At 37.6% G+C, this 17,578-nt stretch overlaps 1 protein-coding gene across 10 annotated transcripts in view; it reads right to left on the bottom strand.

Moving 5' to 3' along the window:
• Window positions 1–17,578, bottom strand: part of vit (vitrin) — a 30,711-nt gene that overhangs the window by 10,225 nt on the left and 2,908 nt on the right. For 2 of the 10 annotated variants that reach the window (XM_026943123.3, XM_026943124.3), the window contains exons 2-16: window positions 12,608–12,692; window positions 12,312–12,374; window positions 12,051–12,207; window positions 11,625–11,758; window positions 11,409–11,486; window positions 10,702–10,890; window positions 9,983–10,030; window positions 8,933–8,971; window positions 8,796–8,846; window positions 7,818–7,880; window positions 6,525–6,587; window positions 4,040–4,114; window positions 3,831–3,896; window positions 1,875–1,937; window positions 1,140–1,202 (exon numbers count right to left, since the gene is read on the bottom strand). In XM_026943123.3, the coding sequence (XP_026798924.3) occupies window positions 1,140–1,202; window positions 1,875–1,937; window positions 3,831–3,896; window positions 4,040–4,114; window positions 6,525–6,587; window positions 7,818–7,880; window positions 8,796–8,846; window positions 8,933–8,971; window positions 9,983–10,030; window positions 10,702–10,890; window positions 11,409–11,486; window positions 11,625–11,758; window positions 12,051–12,207; window positions 12,312–12,374; window positions 12,608–12,641 (1,186 nt within the window). In that variant the 5' untranslated portion in view covers window positions 12,642–12,692. The remainder of the gene's footprint in view (window positions 1–1,139; window positions 1,203–1,874; window positions 1,938–3,830; window positions 3,897–4,039; window positions 4,115–6,524; window positions 6,588–7,817; window positions 7,881–8,795; window positions 8,847–8,932; window positions 8,972–9,982; window positions 10,031–10,701; window positions 10,891–11,408; window positions 11,487–11,624; window positions 11,759–12,050; window positions 12,208–12,311; window positions 12,375–12,607; window positions 12,693–17,578) is intronic. The other 8 variants (XM_026943125.3, XM_034301318.2, XM_026943127.3 and 5 more) reach the window with 8 other exon arrangements.

The following is a 17,578-nucleotide window of genomic DNA, read 5'->3' as shown; positions in this document are numbered from 1 at the left end:
TACATTTTTTTTATTTAGACCCTGCAAATCTCTACGTTCATCAATGTAGAAAATAAACTATCAAGAATCAAGCCAATTTGTCATCTGCGGTGACCTTATCATGCTGCACAATGTAAACAAATTTCAATACGCAGTAAGCAAAGACTTGTATAAAACGAGGCTCTTCTGCCTCCCTATAAGGAACTCCATGAACTCCATCTAATTCGAAAAAGCCTGTTGAGGTAAGTTTAGCTAATTTGCTAACATTAACTAGCTATTTTTAACTAAGCTACTGTAGCCTGTGTTCTTTGCTAATGCCATTTTAGACTAATTGATTAAAGTAGCTAATATAATTAGCTAGACAGCAAGACAAATTCTAGCTAAATGTAAACATTATTTACAGGATATTTTACTTACAAATAAGAAAACTTACGAATAAGCAAACAGCTTCAGATATGTAATAAAACATGAAAACATTATTTAATTTCATCAGTTACATTTTCATTTTAATACTTGAGTGCATTTAATAGTAGCAACTTTTTTAATACTTACTTCAGTACATTTTTTTCTGGATATTTCCACTTTTAATTGAGTATGATTTTGACACATTATCTATTGTTTTCTCTTAAGTATAATTTGTCATTATGTTTTCCACCCTTGCTTATCAGAAATTTACAGGTAGTTTCTATATTCCAACCGGTAGCACATAAATCACAACATGAGTCATTTATGAAATATCATCACTATTGGTTTTCATCAAATAATGTGTTTACTCTGCTTTTCAGCAAATAATCTATATAGAAAACGACAATTTGGTGAATACATTTTGATCACAGTTGATCAGTAGATTCAAACTTTTGTAAGTGACCTGCTATTGAAAACTCAGGAAGCCAAGCATGTGGATGTTATGGTGTGAAATATGAAGTAGAATGATTTTTTTATGCATACACTGTAACTCATCCATAAAATGCAGTAGGACTCACTTTTTGACTTATGGTATGTATAAAACAAGACCACACCTGTTTCCACAGATTTTCACAGGCACACAGATTTGACCTTTATTAACTGGTTTATGACACGTGCTCCAGAGAGTAATACACAATGCTAGGCAAGGTGTACATTAAACCAGTTTTGTACATTTCGGTGATGCAGTCACGTACCTCTCGTGTGGAGGGTTTCAGGTAGGTGCTTGGGTCCACTGTCTGTATCTGCTGGTCGAGGAGCTGAGAATAGAGATGCAAGCATAAGGAATGCAAACACACCAAAAGGTGCTACATGCTCCTGGTTGTTTCTTGAATGGAAACAAGATCACTGCTCCTCTGCTATTGCACATTTAACAGTTTATGTGCAGGGGCGTGTGCAGAAAAACCACTCCAAAACCCAGATCCTTGTAGCTTGGTTGCCTTGGCAATATCGCAAAGGCTGTACACCCTGCCCTTTAATTTAGAAGAACTAAACACTAAGAGGACTTACCAATGCTTTTTGGTGCCACAGTGCATTCCTGGTGTGTTTATTATTTATAGCATGTTTACTAAATGCTACGCATTCAATGCAAAAAAAAATAAGCAGAATGAAATACAGATATCCCTGGGTGGGTATTTGCACACCATTTAATTTAAATTCAGTATCAAAGAAAACATTGGATCAAAGATTCGAAGCAAACACTGTTTTTAAGTTGACAGGATAAGTTTAAACCTGTACAAAAATGTACCTCATTCAGACATTTTTCAGTTCATGAGAGTTATATGCTCAAACACCACTAATCCATAATGAATTTCATGATGAATATGGCTTAAATAAATGTTTAAGCTATAATATATTCTACAGCGTCCTACAATATTTTGACTATTGAATATTGAAACACCTTTTCGATTCAAAAATGAAAGATCACTTACGATACTGTCCGACGTTATAATACCAGCGCTCATACTCTGAAATATCTGGTCTTGGGTCTGGAGCTGTAAGGAAAGAGCCAGGTATTTCAGACACAGTAAGTTCAGCCTCGTGCACTGGGGGAATATACACAAAATGTCTGTGATTGATCATGGAGCCCCAAATTTTCCTCAGTTTTCTGAAATTAAAGAGCTTAATATAGATTGGTAACATTGTTAAACATGTTTCAAAATGTACCACTCACTCCCCAGTCCATAAGGTTGATTTGTGATGACTAAGCTGCAAAAACCAACTCATTTTGGATTTCTTGTTTCTTCAATGTTACAGCAACAAACTATTTAAATATTACTATTACTAATATTACTATCCTATTTAACTATTAAATATTCCTGCCCATTCATTCACTCTACATCAGGTTAGCTCCACCCATTTCAGTCTACAGAAGGTTAGCTCCACCCGTTCACTCTACAGCAGGTTAGCTCCACCCATTTCAGTCTACAGAAGGTTAGCTCCACCCGTTCACTCTACAGCAGGTTAGCTTCACCCATTCACTCTACATCAGGTTAGCTCCACCCATTCACTCTACACATCAGGTTAGCTCCACCCATTCACTCTACAGCAGGTTAGCTCCACCCATTCACTCTACAGCAGGTTAGCTCCACCCATTCACTCTACAGCAGGCTAGCTCCACCCATTTCAGTCTACAGCAGGTTAGCTCCACCCATTCACTCTACAGCAGGTTAGCTTCACTCATTCACTCTACAGCAGGTTAGCTTCACTCATTCACTCTGCAGAAGGTTAGCTCCACTGCACGTTAGCTCCACCCACTCACTTTACAGCAGTGTAGTCCCACCCATTCCGTTTTCAGCCGGTTAGTGCCTCCTGTTCACGTTTTCAGCAGGTTAGTGCCTCCTATTCATGTTTTTAGCAGTTTAGACCTGTCCATTCACTTTTTCAGCAAGTTATTGCCTCTTATTCACTTTTTCAGAAGGGTCGTGCCTCCAGTTCCATTTACAGCAGGGTAGCCCCACCTGACCACTTTACAGCAGCTTAGCCCCACCTGACCACTTTACAGCAGGGTAGCCCCAACTGACCACTTTACAGCAGGTTAAACCCACCCAGTCATTTTGACATCTGTAGCAGTTATTGCAGTGGAAGAAAGCAGTTAAATGTTGCTGTTCCTGCCTGTGAGGAAACGTGTCTCCGCATAAACTTCCAGAGGATCCAGACACTCAAAAGATGTGGCTGAAGTTTATTTTATCTGACATGCCTGAGCATTTCAGTTCAAATTAAAAAATTTAAAATCTAAAAATAAACTGCATTTTCAATGTTTTTAACAGCTTTGAGCTTACAGATGCCATTATTTAAAGTTGTACACATTACAGGGATAGGTATGATGTGCTTCATATCATATCACGTGAGGCAACCATTCAATTAGAACAGAGATAATTTACATATAACACTTTCTAATACACAGTAACAAAACAGGCTATTTAATTTAGAGGGATAGTCATGACAAGTAGTCATGAAAAAATGAATGTCTTTTTTTACATAAAAAAACAAATTTTATTTTTCAATAAGTGGACAAAACAATGTAGGATGTGGGACCTTTACGGAAAAAAACAAAACAGCCAACAGAAAAATGGATTTCAAATCCAATTCCTTACCTGCTCCTCAATTACATGGATCATCAATAAGCACATATGGCTCATGTTATATAGAAGCAGCATATGTACTTGCATACAGCATGAAAGTCATATGGGCAGGACACTGGCAGAACCATGTTAAGACATCTTGAAAACATATACTTACAACATGACAGTCCAAATGAGCAACAGATACATCTGCATGGATGATGTTTGACCAAAGTGACATACATCTACTGAGTCACCTGAATGCAGATGAATGTTTATGTTAATGCCTCTTCTCCCAACTCCCTGAATAACACAGTATCTTACCTGGAGAATCCACAGTGTCCACGTTGCTCCACGTGTAGCCCGTGTCTGGCTCAGAGTTACTAACATCTGGATACAGAGAGTTAACATCATAATTTGCAACTACAGAGTGTCTCTTTATGGCATTCTCAGTATGACATACTGTTACTGAATGACATTCAGAGATGTTCTGTATAAAACAACTGAGAAATCGCAAGCACCATGCAAGATACCTGTTGGTCTCCTCAGACCAGAAAACCAATCGGGTTGAGCATAGGCAGGATGTGACCATTTTCTCCGAGCAAGGGCTGAATGGAGAGAATGTAGAGATATTCATAATGTACTTACAGTTCCCAGGTGATTATTGGTAAGATCCAACACCCAAATGTCTTTTACCAATGCCACATTCTAAAATGGCACTTCTGTGAACTATGATTTGAACAGCATGATTTGAGCTAACTTGTTTAAGAATGCACAAAGCCAAATTAGTGAACAGAGCTGTTGAACATTTTATGCAAAATCTCATCACTGGTATCTTGCTTTTTTGGTTCTTAGGCAACTTTACAAGTATGTCTAAGTAACTGAAATCCTTAAGGAAAATTCCCATTGGAATCCATGTGTAATATTGATAACTCCATATAACCCCACAGAGTCACATGAAAGGTACTCCCACTTAGCCTGCCATGAAGGATACCTATAGCCCAGAATGTCTTTGGGATTAACATGGCACCCCATACAATTCCCATAAAACCAGTAGGATGACATAGGACTTTCATGAAGTTTGGTAATCACCAATTACATTGCATGCTTTGTACAAGATGCATATATTTAGAGTATACAGTGTACTGTATGTAATATATTATGTAGTGCAATTAATATAAGTGATTAAAAACCCCATTAAAAACAAATAATTCCAATTGTTGCCCATTAAAACTCAACTGGATTATAAGATTATCATATAATCATCATCCTCAAAAAAATAATAAATAACTCCCAGTAAAATCTCATATGTGATGGGTATTAATTCAACATGGGATTCCACTGGAAATTTTCGTGGGAATTTGGTGAACATTTCCAATGGGCAATTTTCAGTAAGGGCTAACTTCCTTCCATTTATTTCTTCTGACTATGTCTGAGATAAAGCTAAAGCCACAATATAACAAATTCCAGAGATGCAAACCCAGTGAACCAGACTGATCTGCAACAATGTCTCTTATACCAACTCAGCCCCACACCATCCCATCAGGCAAAAACCTAGCCCTAGCCCAAACTAACCCTTCCATGCCCTCTTCGGTTTGCATTTTGGTGAGCCTTAAAACAATGGCAAATCAAGGAGGTCTTGTCCCAAGGCAGATTAGCAATTCATTCTTGTGTTGACTGCACACTAAAATACTGAGCTTTGTTGGCGCCATCCCAAATCTGAGGCCCTCAGCTTTGTGCTACAGATCACTTCTGTACCACTGGGCTCATGAGAACGGATTTAAGCTGCTTGGACAGGACATGGTATTGCCATGGCTAAGGACATGGGGAATCTTTAAAATGCTGTGTCAGCTTTAAAAAGCTTTCCAGCATGCTTTACAGATGCACACATTCTTGTATGTCTCTCAGTTTATGTACCTTCTGTAAAAGCTCGTGGCTATTTTCTGAAAGCATGAATCTAGAGAACCACTGGTTTCTGGTCCATTTCCCACTGAGTGTGGTCAAAACCACTAAATCTAAAATGGGCTGCGGATGCTGTTGAACACTGGTTAATTTCCCTGTGTAAGTAACTGCCTCGATTTATGTACTATTCGTGAAGAGATGCTCCAAGGTCAAAGAAGATTAAGCATATATACCACACAAATGTTTCTTTTTGGCATAACACACATTCTTTACATTCTTAAATCAAATAGAAGTGTCCCAGATTAGCTTTGACATAACATTCCAGTTTAAAAGAACACAGCTATAAGGCTAATCTTGAAAGGACAAACCTACGAGTAGAACTCGCAACATTTGCATTTTCTTTGTATTCCATGGAAGAATCAGAGTTCGGTATTTTAGTCAGGAAATAAGTTCAAAAGATACATCAATATATACATGAGACGCAGTTACGCTATGCAGGTAACCTCTTTCTGGCCATCCCATTCAGTTGTAGAAGGTTTACCATAAACACTTGCCTTTAAGTGCAGAAAAATCAAGCAATAGTAAATACATATTAGCGATAGTAAATGCAATGTATTCACATTACTTAAAACATGAATTCCTTGTGGAAATATTGCGGTCACAACAAATTGACACACAGTGGCACTGGATTTACAAGAAAATTCAAAGTAATCGCAAATAACTGAGACATGCCTCTGGTTTGGGCAAATTCAGTCCAATGGTTCAAACCCTAAAAGTGAGCGAATGCAAGCTGGCATGATCTTTTTTGCATAATGCATACCTGGCTCCTAACATCATTAAAGTTTCAGCTACAGATTTCAGCTATTTCAGCTAAGGATGGGCATCAAACTGAGAAGTCAGGAGTCTAGTCCAGGATTATTTGCAGGGAGAACATTCAGTTCAAAGGCTTTTGTACAATGTGTCAAAGGGATATTTTATAACCCTGTATTTACTGTTTAAATAGTTCAGCTGTATGTAGTGTTTTTAGATACCCATGGACATTCGCATATACAGTATGTGCTGTTTGATATATAGCAGTCAGCAGGGAAACACACACTCAGGGCTGCAAATACTTACCAGGGTTGGTGTGGACAGTATGCTGGTTCCTCTCAGGCTGGACCGGTTGGACACGACTGAAAGCTGCATGACAATGCAAAGCAGAAGGAAGCGAGAAGACCGAGGGCAGAAAAAGAGGTAAAAAAGGAAATTAATGGCTGTGCAGCAGCTGTTTTTCTTTTAGGGTGAGGGCGATGAAAGACAGCAGGAACTCAGTAGCAGGCATGCGGGACAGATGCTGAGAACAGGCCTCAGAACGAGGCTCTGAAAATTCCTCACTGTTTTCACTCTCTAGATTTTAAAATGAATAAAAATAGAGAAGGAAAACAGGATATATTGCACAGACATTCCAGGCCAGCCTCGACTGTGTTATGACAAGTCATGGCAGGTTAAAAGAAGACACTTCAGTTTCAATAATGAAGTGAAAATTTCTGAAAACAATTCCTATAGGACTGTGACTTAGTACTGCATCAGTAGGTTAACAGAGTCACATTTCCTGTGCCAGTTTTGTTTAACCAAAGGATACTTACATGCTCAGAGTGCACACAGCCATTTCAACCATTTTAACCATTTTAATTTCTAGCCTATCACTGAGTTATTCATGTTAAATTATATTATTCAGTAATAATTATAATTCTAATAATATCTAATAATCTAATCTAATAATATTTTTGGTTCAACTTCAAGAACTGGGTTCAAGTTAAATACTAGAATTAGAAAATCTAAGAAATATGTACATATAAGTGAACTGACAAATATTTGTGACTTTTTGTTTTATTGAGTAAAATCTAGATCTAACTGGAAATGGGAAATCTGAATCACACTAATTAGGTACATGCACACAACATGTATTTGTCTTACAGTTGATACTAACACAAATCTAGGCTTACAGTAACCTACAGTAGCTTCTTCACTAAACAAGAGCACTTGCTTTTATTAAAACACATTTAAAATCCCACTAGCATCCCATTTAGAGTCTCATTAGAATCTGAGCGTGGACGATGAATAAATCCTTAAATATAGTGATTTAGATTTAGGTACTTGATGGAACACATGTTTTTCCCCTAATTAATTGCCAATAGTGGACTATAAATCCTAAAAGAAACTGTTCAAAACACCTTTGACTGGCCCTAAAAATGAACCTTTATGATACAGTAAGATACCTGTTTTCACATATATTGTTTATATTACTAATTGAGAAGGCAACAGGTAACATTTTGTGTATTTACGGATGTATATGTAAAATAAATGATCTTGGTCAATGTATCCTTTCACTGTTAATACTGACAAATACTGATTGACAAAGTTGCAAACCTGAGGTAGCAGGAGCTGATGGCTGTCTCCGAATATTGGTACCTGCCTCTGGCCTGCGTGCACCTATGGCCAAAACAAAACATTATGTTAAACACAGGGGGCTTTGGATCAAAGGCACCATGCATGTATACTGTAACTTGTGAGTATGCATAATCAGTATGTGCCTACAATTTCATAGACAATAACCGTCCAAGCTCTGAGTAGAATAAAGAAGATTGCACACTTGAATCCTGATGATACCACACAGACAATGTTTGTGCCTTTTTTGCCAGTTTTTTCAGCTAATTACCTGAGCTTCCAAACCACTTTTGAAAAAAAAAACTCACTGTGTACCAATAAAATCCTAGCTGTGACTTCAGCATTATTATTTTAACAAGCTGATGAGGTATAGCCTCTCAGGGAGCATTAAGGCAGTGTATGTGAGTGGTCATTTACTGCTTCCTTCTCGTGACTGGCAGTTTTGCGGGATGATTTGGACTGGCGTCAAAAACTTGTTTTAAACGTTGCTTCAGAGGGAACACACACAGGAAGGATTGAGGTACAAAGTATTTGAGTAAGAGGGGAAGATTAAAAGTATGTATGTGTGACGTGCAAGGTGGTATAGATCCAACTCATGATAAAAATGAGTTATATATATAAAAACCTGCTGTTATATATAGAAAGAGTATACTGTAGGCAGTGCAACAGAATGTGATGAGATAGCAAGACACAGAAGAGAGAAATTCTGTAAAGACAGCATTTTTAAAAGAATACTTCAACCACAAATGCTAATAATGAATGAAGCTCACTCTAATTTAAAGTACTTACCTGACGTTTCCTTCACTGGACAATACTGTGATACACTACAAAATTGGGTTGCATGGATATAATACCATGTATTTTCTATCACTTTTCATCTTCAGCAGTTAATTTAGCATTTTGGTTGAAGTAATCTTTAAAGGTGCAAAAATCCCTACAAGAGAATGAAAAGCGTTTTACCTGGGTTGATACGAGGTGAGAATCTACCTGCAAAAGAGCCACCTCTGGATGCTTTGGAGAAATGTAATATTCAGAGTTTAGGGTGATAATGTGATTTAAATCCGACACTCATTCTGTGATTGAAACGATCAACTTACCTTGAGGAAGACCCTTTGCTTGGCCATTCTGTGTCTGCCCTATAGCCAATGTTGAGACAGAATGATTCATGTAGTTTAACATGAGCATTCAGACAACATTGGATAGAAGCAATACATTTTTTATTTCTTTACATGGTCAATACAATTTCCTCTATGCTGGACTAAGATATTTAGAATTTTACATAAACATTCTTAGAAAAAAGTTTCCTCAAAGGTTCTTTGGATGATTCTAGAAATGTCCTAGAAAAGGTTCTACTTGACTTTTTTTCTTGAAAGGGAAAACCTCTGTTCTAGGGTTCACTATAGAATATTTGCCAAAAGGAAAAACCTTTAGGGTGCTAGTGTAGCTGAAGAGTGTAGTTGGATAAATGTTTATTCCTAGCTTCTTTTGAAGAAGCTGCAACTGCAATAGGAACAATATCAGGGGATCACTTTTGTTAAAACAGTGTGTCCCAAAGTCTACTGAAGCCCTTAAAAATAACCAGCCTTTAACATATTCCATTATTTACAATGTTACAAGTAATTGTAAGTATTGCTGTGGTATGAAAGTACTGAAGTTGCTTCTGACATAACCGAGGAATGGTTTACCATCAACCAGGACAAAAATGAAAACCAAAAGAGAGTAAACCTATGACGGCCAAAGCAAACATTGTAGAACCTTCCAGAAAAGGAGTTCAAGCACAATACTGTCTACAACACAAAGGCTAGGGGGGAATAACAGGGAGTAGATTTATGACTGGAATATACATTTATTCATTCATCTTTAGTAACCAGATTATCCTGGCTCACTGTGGATCTGGAGCCCATTCAGAAAAACACTGGGTGCAAAGTGGGACTATTAACCCAGGATGGGGTGCCAGTCCATTGCAGGGCAGCATGTACACACACATTCAAACACTCATTCACACCTAGGGGCAATTTAGCATAGTCAAAAGACAGTGAGGTGGCAATGCTCCCCACTGCATCACTGTTGCCATGCTTATTTTTATAAAAACGATTTGTTTTTCTATTTTGTAAGGGAAATTGCATCAGATCCACTATTGAACTTACGTGCACTGGCTGCTGCAGCCACTGAGGCAAGGTATGGGTGACTGTTGCCTGGATTAGAGAGAAAGGGATACTTTAGAGGGAAAGAAAGAAAGAGAGAGAGAGAGACTGATCTAATATTTATATTTTAAAAAAAGAATTGAAAATGATCATCTCAAGGGCAGAGTTTTCCCCAAAGTGTTATATGACCAAAGATATCCATGCCAGCACATGCATCTCACATACAAGCACGAGAGAAGTTTTTAAAAGAATGATCATTTTAAAGGGTAATGTGTTGCAGTGAAATTGCAGTGTACCATACCTTCATAAACCATGAAACAAGGCTTGCTATTACTTTCAGGAAAAAAGATCCACAAATATCCAATAATTCAATGATTCAATTATGCAAAAGCAAAAGTCATTGAACCTTTGTATTTTGTGGTTAAAATTCTGTATGTGAATCTGTGTCAGTGTAGAACTTTTGGATGCATGTATTTTTCAGGTGTGTGAGAGAAATGGTAGGGGTGTGATGATATGGGAAGCATACTTTTTATAGTCTTGAAAATCAAGATTTTCATCTGAAGGCTAAGAGTGATCCTGTACTGTTTATAATTAGGTCCTTTTTGGAATTGTGAATTTGTAAGCAAAAACCATGGCAATACGGGGTTGTATCAGTATTATACAGTTCATTTTCCAGTTCATTTACCATTCCACCCTTATTAAATAGAGAGACACAAGCCTACCTGCATCTCTGACTTTATGTACTGCAGCCCGTGGCTTTGCAGTGGTGGTCGTAGTTGTGGTGGGAGTAGTTGGGGGTGGGGTTGTGGTCGTGGTGGTGGTGGTTGGCTCGAGTGTGGTTGTCATTGGCTCGAGAGCTGTTGTCATGGGCAATACAGTGGAGAGTGCCAAGACTTTGGCTTCCTTCTGACCTTTACAGGGACAGATGGGCGAAAGGGAAAAAAACAACTTGTACAGTAACAGTAGTGTTTAACTGCATTCCAATGTCAGACCAACGCAGCCTGAGGCAAAGGTTTATGAACCTACGCTTAAGCATTAGCCTCTCTGTACAACATAGAAGTATAGTTTGGTGTTGTTTGGGATACTGTACTGCCAGTACTGCCAGCACTGCCACTAACTCCACTTCCAGCCTTTTGCTCTAAGGACTCTTTCACTGTAAAGTGTTAGGAGCCTACATTCCTCTCTTCTGCATTTCCTCAGACTAGCCACAGTGACAGTGGCAAGGAAACTTTCATGTAGTTTCAAATATAAATATAATTTCTTTAGAACAAAAGGCAACTGTAAAATCTGTGTTCTCTTTGAGTGGATTGTTCAGTAACTACAGTAGGATCCCAGGACCTGTTGGCATGGATCTGCCAACAGGTCCTGGGAGATTAAGGTGTTTAGCTATAAACATTGTTACTGTTGTACAAGATGACAAACCACTTACTTGTTATCACTGTGGCAGATTTTGAAGAAGTATATTCCAAGGTAGCAGGGTAGATCACACCTTTCTTTGGCTTGCCCACTGAAATGCAAGCAGAAGCTTGAAAATACTTAACAGTTCTGTCTTAGACATTGAGTTCTATTCCAATAGGACAGAACCATCAGTCCTGAAGAATATTTTCTTTCAGTTTTTTACCTCTGGAATTGACGCCCATGTTACCTGAGACAGTGAAAGACTCTCTCCAGTTGGGGAGGGACAGTGAGCGGATGTCATTTGCAAAACTGCCTTTATATTGCGCTTGTCCTGCCATCTTCTTTACAATCACCTTTCCTCCAGAATTCGTAATGACCCCACTGGAGGGCAACAATTGAGAAATTGGATGATTAGAAACTGATTACCAGGAAGTGCCTGAAAATCTTATGCTCGGCCACTACGACATCAGTGAAGTTGATAGAAAGTAAATTGTTTCAACATTATAAGCACATGTGAAAGCAAAAGTTACTTCTTCTTAAACAGCTAATCCCTCTTTGTGCAGTGGCATCTGTAGTCAAAGCTACATCTTAGCATAATTACAGGGCCATTCAGCTAAATAAACAACACACTGTAGATGATGGTTAAGAATTTTAGAGCTGTGTTCATTCCTACTTGTGAATAGCAGCATTGCAGATGCTGGATATGGAGGCAAAGACCCCCGTCCCATAAACCCTCTCCTTGGTCTCACGGCAACTGGAGGGGCACCGAACAATGAATTCTGGGAAGCTGATCTTCCCTGCACGCACATCGCATTCTACATCTGGCACAACTAGGGAAATGCAGACATGAAGCCCATATCATACACTATTAAGAAGACATCAATAGAAATCATATCCATGAAACAACTGACATAATATTGCTGCATGTATGTACCTTGTTTTGCCTTCTTGTCTTTTCCATTTGGCTTAGCCTTGCTGCTAAAAATAAGAAGGAGTCCTAAGAGAAGAAAGCAAATAAGCAGTTTGACAAAACAGCAAGCGTGGACATAATTATGGAATTAGCTTTTTTAACTGATGACTTGTTCAAGCGTTACTAACATTTATTATATCATATGCTGCATAAATAAGAATTGACATTAAACCAACATTTACACAATGTGATACTCAAAAATCTGAATCCTTCACCAAAACTCAGATATACAGACAAAAATTCAAACACAAAATGCGTACCAACACAGACGGTGATGAGTGGAGCTCTCAACATCTTGGAGGAAAAAGGAGAGGATAAAGTTTGTTGGTCAGTTGTTTTCTTGACCTAGAAAGAAATATGGTCAATATCAGTGACTGTGAATAAAGTCATACAGGTATATCACCCTGCCGGGGAAATCATTTTGATCTTGATTCTGATTTAAGATAAAACTGTAAAAAGACTACCATACACAGTAATATTCAGATGTTTGCAACCATACAAAAGACCAAGTAGCCAAAGAACTAGGCAGGTTTACTTACATCAAAACCAGTGAATATTCCTTTTTCTCCAAGTATAAGTATGAAGTGTAAGACAAGATCAACCTGATAACACATACCTTGAGGGCACTGGAGTCTATTTGTATGGTATCATTTCAGTTCAGCTATTACAAAATAGTCACAGGTAGATCAACAGGTAGACAAATTAGTCCTATGTCTAATAAAATGTCAGGTCTGTGGTGTCAAGACTATTAGCCATAAGTTCAATTTACTGATTCATGACCTCATGCTTAAATTTTACAAAAATGCTTACATTTTATTCTTGTATAATTTTTATGATTGTAAATATACTGCAACTTTGACTCCATTTCAGCTCTATTTCTCTCTCTCTCTCTCTCTCTCTCTCTCTCTCTCTGCGTTATGGCCTTTTCAGATTTTGGAGAAGTGAGACTGCCAAACGTTATCTTTTTAAATTGTTCACCAGATCCTATGGTACAAGTAGAGACAATCTGCAATTTAACAATTCTGTACCAAGCATTATAACAAAAAATTAATATTGTTAATTATTTTCTTGTTCCCAAACATCAAACAAAGGTTAGAGTCTGTTGCACTACTGGGATAAAAGACTTCATATTGGGCCCTTGTTACTACAGTTATGCAAACTAAAGACCTTTTGTACTGTCTCTCGGTCATCCGATGGTCACATTTGATAAACAGTGATCTTGAGCCAAATAAAATGAAGCAGTCTGTTGTTTAAGACCAAAATGTTAACCCTTGTGGTCTGTATTACTCAAAATGAAATGATATTTCATTTATTTTACCTCAATCTATTTGCATGACTCATTTATGGAAAAGCACAGCTAAATGAATGAATATTGGAAACAGTTATATAATAGAGATTATGTCTAGGTCATCACGTCCAGACGGGTGCCAAATGGACAAACTGCTGGTTCTGTTAAGCCGTGGGACGAAATTTTGCTGGCATGGTTTTGGGTTCACTTGTCCCCTTAGGGGGAACAAGAAAAAGCTTTCATCTCTCCAGTACAGTTTCAGAGACTTGTAGAATCTATGCCAAGACACACTGAAGCTGCTCTGGTGGCTTGCCATGGCCAAACATCTTACTAAGATACTTTATGTTGCTTTTTTCTTCAATTTGTCACCATCTGTATATTACATATTTGCATTTACAGCTGTGTAGACACTCACCATCAGGATGATTCTCCAGCATTTTAGTGTGTCTTATTCCAAACATATTGTTTACACTGCTAATAACTGCAAGGTATATTATTACAATAATATAATATATTATTATAATAAAATATATTATATTAGCTATAATACTAATAGACAGTTCTAGACCAATATTATGACATGACAGGCTAAGTAGAAAACAAGTCTCGATGTAAGGGGAATGATTTATCCACAAAAAAGAAACCCATCACACTTTTGTACTAGTATTTATGGCCATTACATATTTTATGTTACCATAATCCTGACAAAAAAAAAGCAAAAGCAAAGGAGGTATTATTGCTCTGTTTGCTTTGTCCTATATGGCTGAAAGGAATAAAGAACAGCGAGAGAAAAGAGGCATGCTGAGACAGAAACAAGCCTTATTGAAGACAAAATTATCACATAAGGTCCCAGTTTGTGGAAAAGGAAACTACTTGAGTCATTCGGTGAACACCTGTTATTACATCACCCGAAAATCCTACAGTGTGATCTCTATGTTAGATTCTTCTCTAACTATGATTCTGTAATCAGAGCTGGGTGGAGGCCGAGATCAGAGTGTTTCCACCCATTATTGTAAAATAGGGTCAAAACAAAACAAAACAAAAAAAAGGTGACACTATTAATAAGGAGAAAGGACTGGTGTGTGTCTGTGTGTGGTAGAGAGATTCAATGTAAGATTAAATAAACCTCCCCCAAACATAAAGAAGCAGACACAAACACACACACACACACACACACACACACAGACATACAAGAATCTGAACCATTTTTTCCCTGCGACATGTAATTTAATATCTGATAAAATTTTCTAAAGAGCTTCTGCTCTACAGTCTGAAACCCCTTCGAGTGTAAGAAAAACTTATGTTTGCAGCATAGATACAGTTGTATGCAAAAGTCTGGGCACCCCAGGCCAAATTACATGGTGTACATTGTATGTTATTGATTTTTAAGTGAAAAAAAAGTAAACACAACCTCTGCAACCTCTGTTTTTTTCTGCAAATGTTGATGCACAGTTACATTATTTGATAAACCTAAAAAAATAGTAATTGTGGCATGTGGAAAAGTTTGGACACTCTACTAAGTCAGTACTTGGTAACACCCCCTTTGGCAGATTGCAAATGCTTTTTGTAGCCAGCTAGGAGCCTTTCTATTCTTGTTTAATGAGTTTTCACCCACTCTTCCTTGCAGAATGCTTCTAGTTCAGAGACATTCTTGGGCTGTCTTGCAAGCCAAGGGACTGTAAGGGCCATTCCAAAGCTACAGCTTGTGTTTCTTGAAGTAGTTCATAGTAGATTTTGAGGTATATTTGAGGTATAAGCCAGCCTCTTTTCAGGTTCATTCTCTTGACTGATTATGTCACATTTGCTTCCAGATTTTGCTGATGTTTATTGGAATCCATTCTTTGATCTATCTGTGCAGTCCTGTGCCACGGGCTGCCACACAACCACAAAACATAACGGATCCATTTAGATCTAGGTCTAGGGCCATCCAGGTGTAGCATTCAGAGCTAACAAGCTGCTGACAAGTCATAACCGATTTAAAATTCATACACAGTGCTTATGGACTACAAACATTCTCTAAATTCAAAGCATTTCACAGGTCATCAAATCGTGTTCATAGGTCACTGGCTTGTGATACCTGGAGGGAACTATGTGATTATCTGTTTCTGTCAAATTTTTTTCCACTGAAAATACCTTCAAACAATACTGTCCTTTCCCTTTTTGCTCCAAGTAAAGACATCGGCTTGTCTGGATGATGATAAAAAGCTTGCACTGACACAATGAACTGAAAATATGAGATAAAACACATTTATCATCATTTATTGTATAAAAGGTTCTAATGAATGTGCTATTTGGCTGGAAAATTTGGCTTCTGTTGTTATACTCCTCTGAAATGCTTGATAAATTTGAGTCATGTATTGTGGATCAACACACGGCAGCATTTGACACACTGGTTGCATTTCATCTCATATAATATGTATCTCAAAGGAAAAAGAAGAGTAATGAGTATTTGCTAGTGAGTAGTTCATAATCTCACTATCCGATGTCACCCAGAACGGGATGGGTTCCCCTTTGAGCCTGGTTTCTTCCTCATGATGTCTCAGGGAGTTTTTCCCTTGTCACTCTCACCTCATTCGGGATCTAATCTACACCGGGGTTTCTGTAAAGCTACTTTGTGAAAATGTCTTTCATTAAAATTGCTATACAAATCAACTTTAGTTTAACTGAATGCTAAAAGCCTTGCACAAAAATCATACTTTCTCTTTAGAATTAATAGCACATGATAACCTAATTGAATACAAGGGTTAAAGATTCCCCTTTTTCCTGGTGTTTGTCATCAATCTTACTGGGTGTATATGGTGTTTACAGCATGTAAGAAACCACATGAACTATAATATAAAATATAGCTGCTTTCTGTTCATTATACCACACCTACAGTCAGTTTTAATAATAAAGCCAATAATTAGCTAACTCAGCAATAAAACTGAGTGTATGGCAGTGCAGTGGGTAATGTTGCTGCCACACAAATCTTGCGTCCCTGGTTAGATCCTGAGCTTTGCTGAGTTTCACGTTAAGCCTCAAGTTAGGTACTAAGTATTTCCACACTTACAGTACCATGTGATCACTAACAATTCTCATTAATTAAAGAATGACACATTGTACATTTTATTAGTTTATATTTCTGTTTATTGTTGGGAACATCCATGAAACAAGTTATTTCCTGTTATCACTTATCTCAAAACAGCTATAAACTGTCATTCCCTCACCACCTTCACATGTTAATAAAACAAAAAAAAATGCTGCTTGTGCTGTTACTAAGAAACCATAAAGCCCTCCATCGTTAAGCCTTTCCTGTGTTGAAAAACTTAAGTAAAATGCAAAATAACGTCTTCTCACCAAAAACTTCACCATATGACCAATTGTACACTTTTTTGTGTGTGTGTGGACCATCCACCACACAAGTCCCTGTGTAAGCTGCAACTACAGAAACAATAAAGTATTACAATGAGTGCATTAATATAAACCTGACTTGCCTTGCAGCCAAACTACTGTCAAAGCCACGCTAGTACAGAAAATTAATCAACATCTTTTGATCAGATTGGATCATTCAACAGAGCTGTGGTATAAATCTACAACTATATGTGTATATACAGAATCCCAAAACTAATGTAACCTAACCATTATATCATATGGTGAATGGCTGTAGTAGTTTACACAAATGTATGTCTAGTATTATTTGAGCGATAATGCTTTTTGAACACCTGCCAATGGTCTTTATTTATAGTATAAGTTGATTTCAGCACCATGGACAGACTTTTTGTGGTTAAAAAGAAAAGTAAGGAAACTGTGTTTGTTTCACCACTAGTGTTTGTGTTTGTCTATGGTTACTAGATTGGTATAAAATAAAATGAACGCCTACTATACATACTGGACATACACCAAACCTCCAGTTTATTAAATATATTAATCTATGAACATTGTCAACTCTACAGTTCTGTGAATG

The sequence above is a fragment of the Pangasianodon hypophthalmus genome, chromosome 28 (genome assembly GCF_027358585.1).
Source record: "Pangasianodon hypophthalmus isolate fPanHyp1 chromosome 28, fPanHyp1.pri, whole genome shotgun sequence".
NCBI classification, from domain to species: Eukaryota; Metazoa; Chordata; class Actinopteri; order Siluriformes; family Pangasiidae; genus Pangasianodon; species Pangasianodon hypophthalmus.
This window is presented reverse-complemented; position numbering and strand designations above follow the sequence as displayed.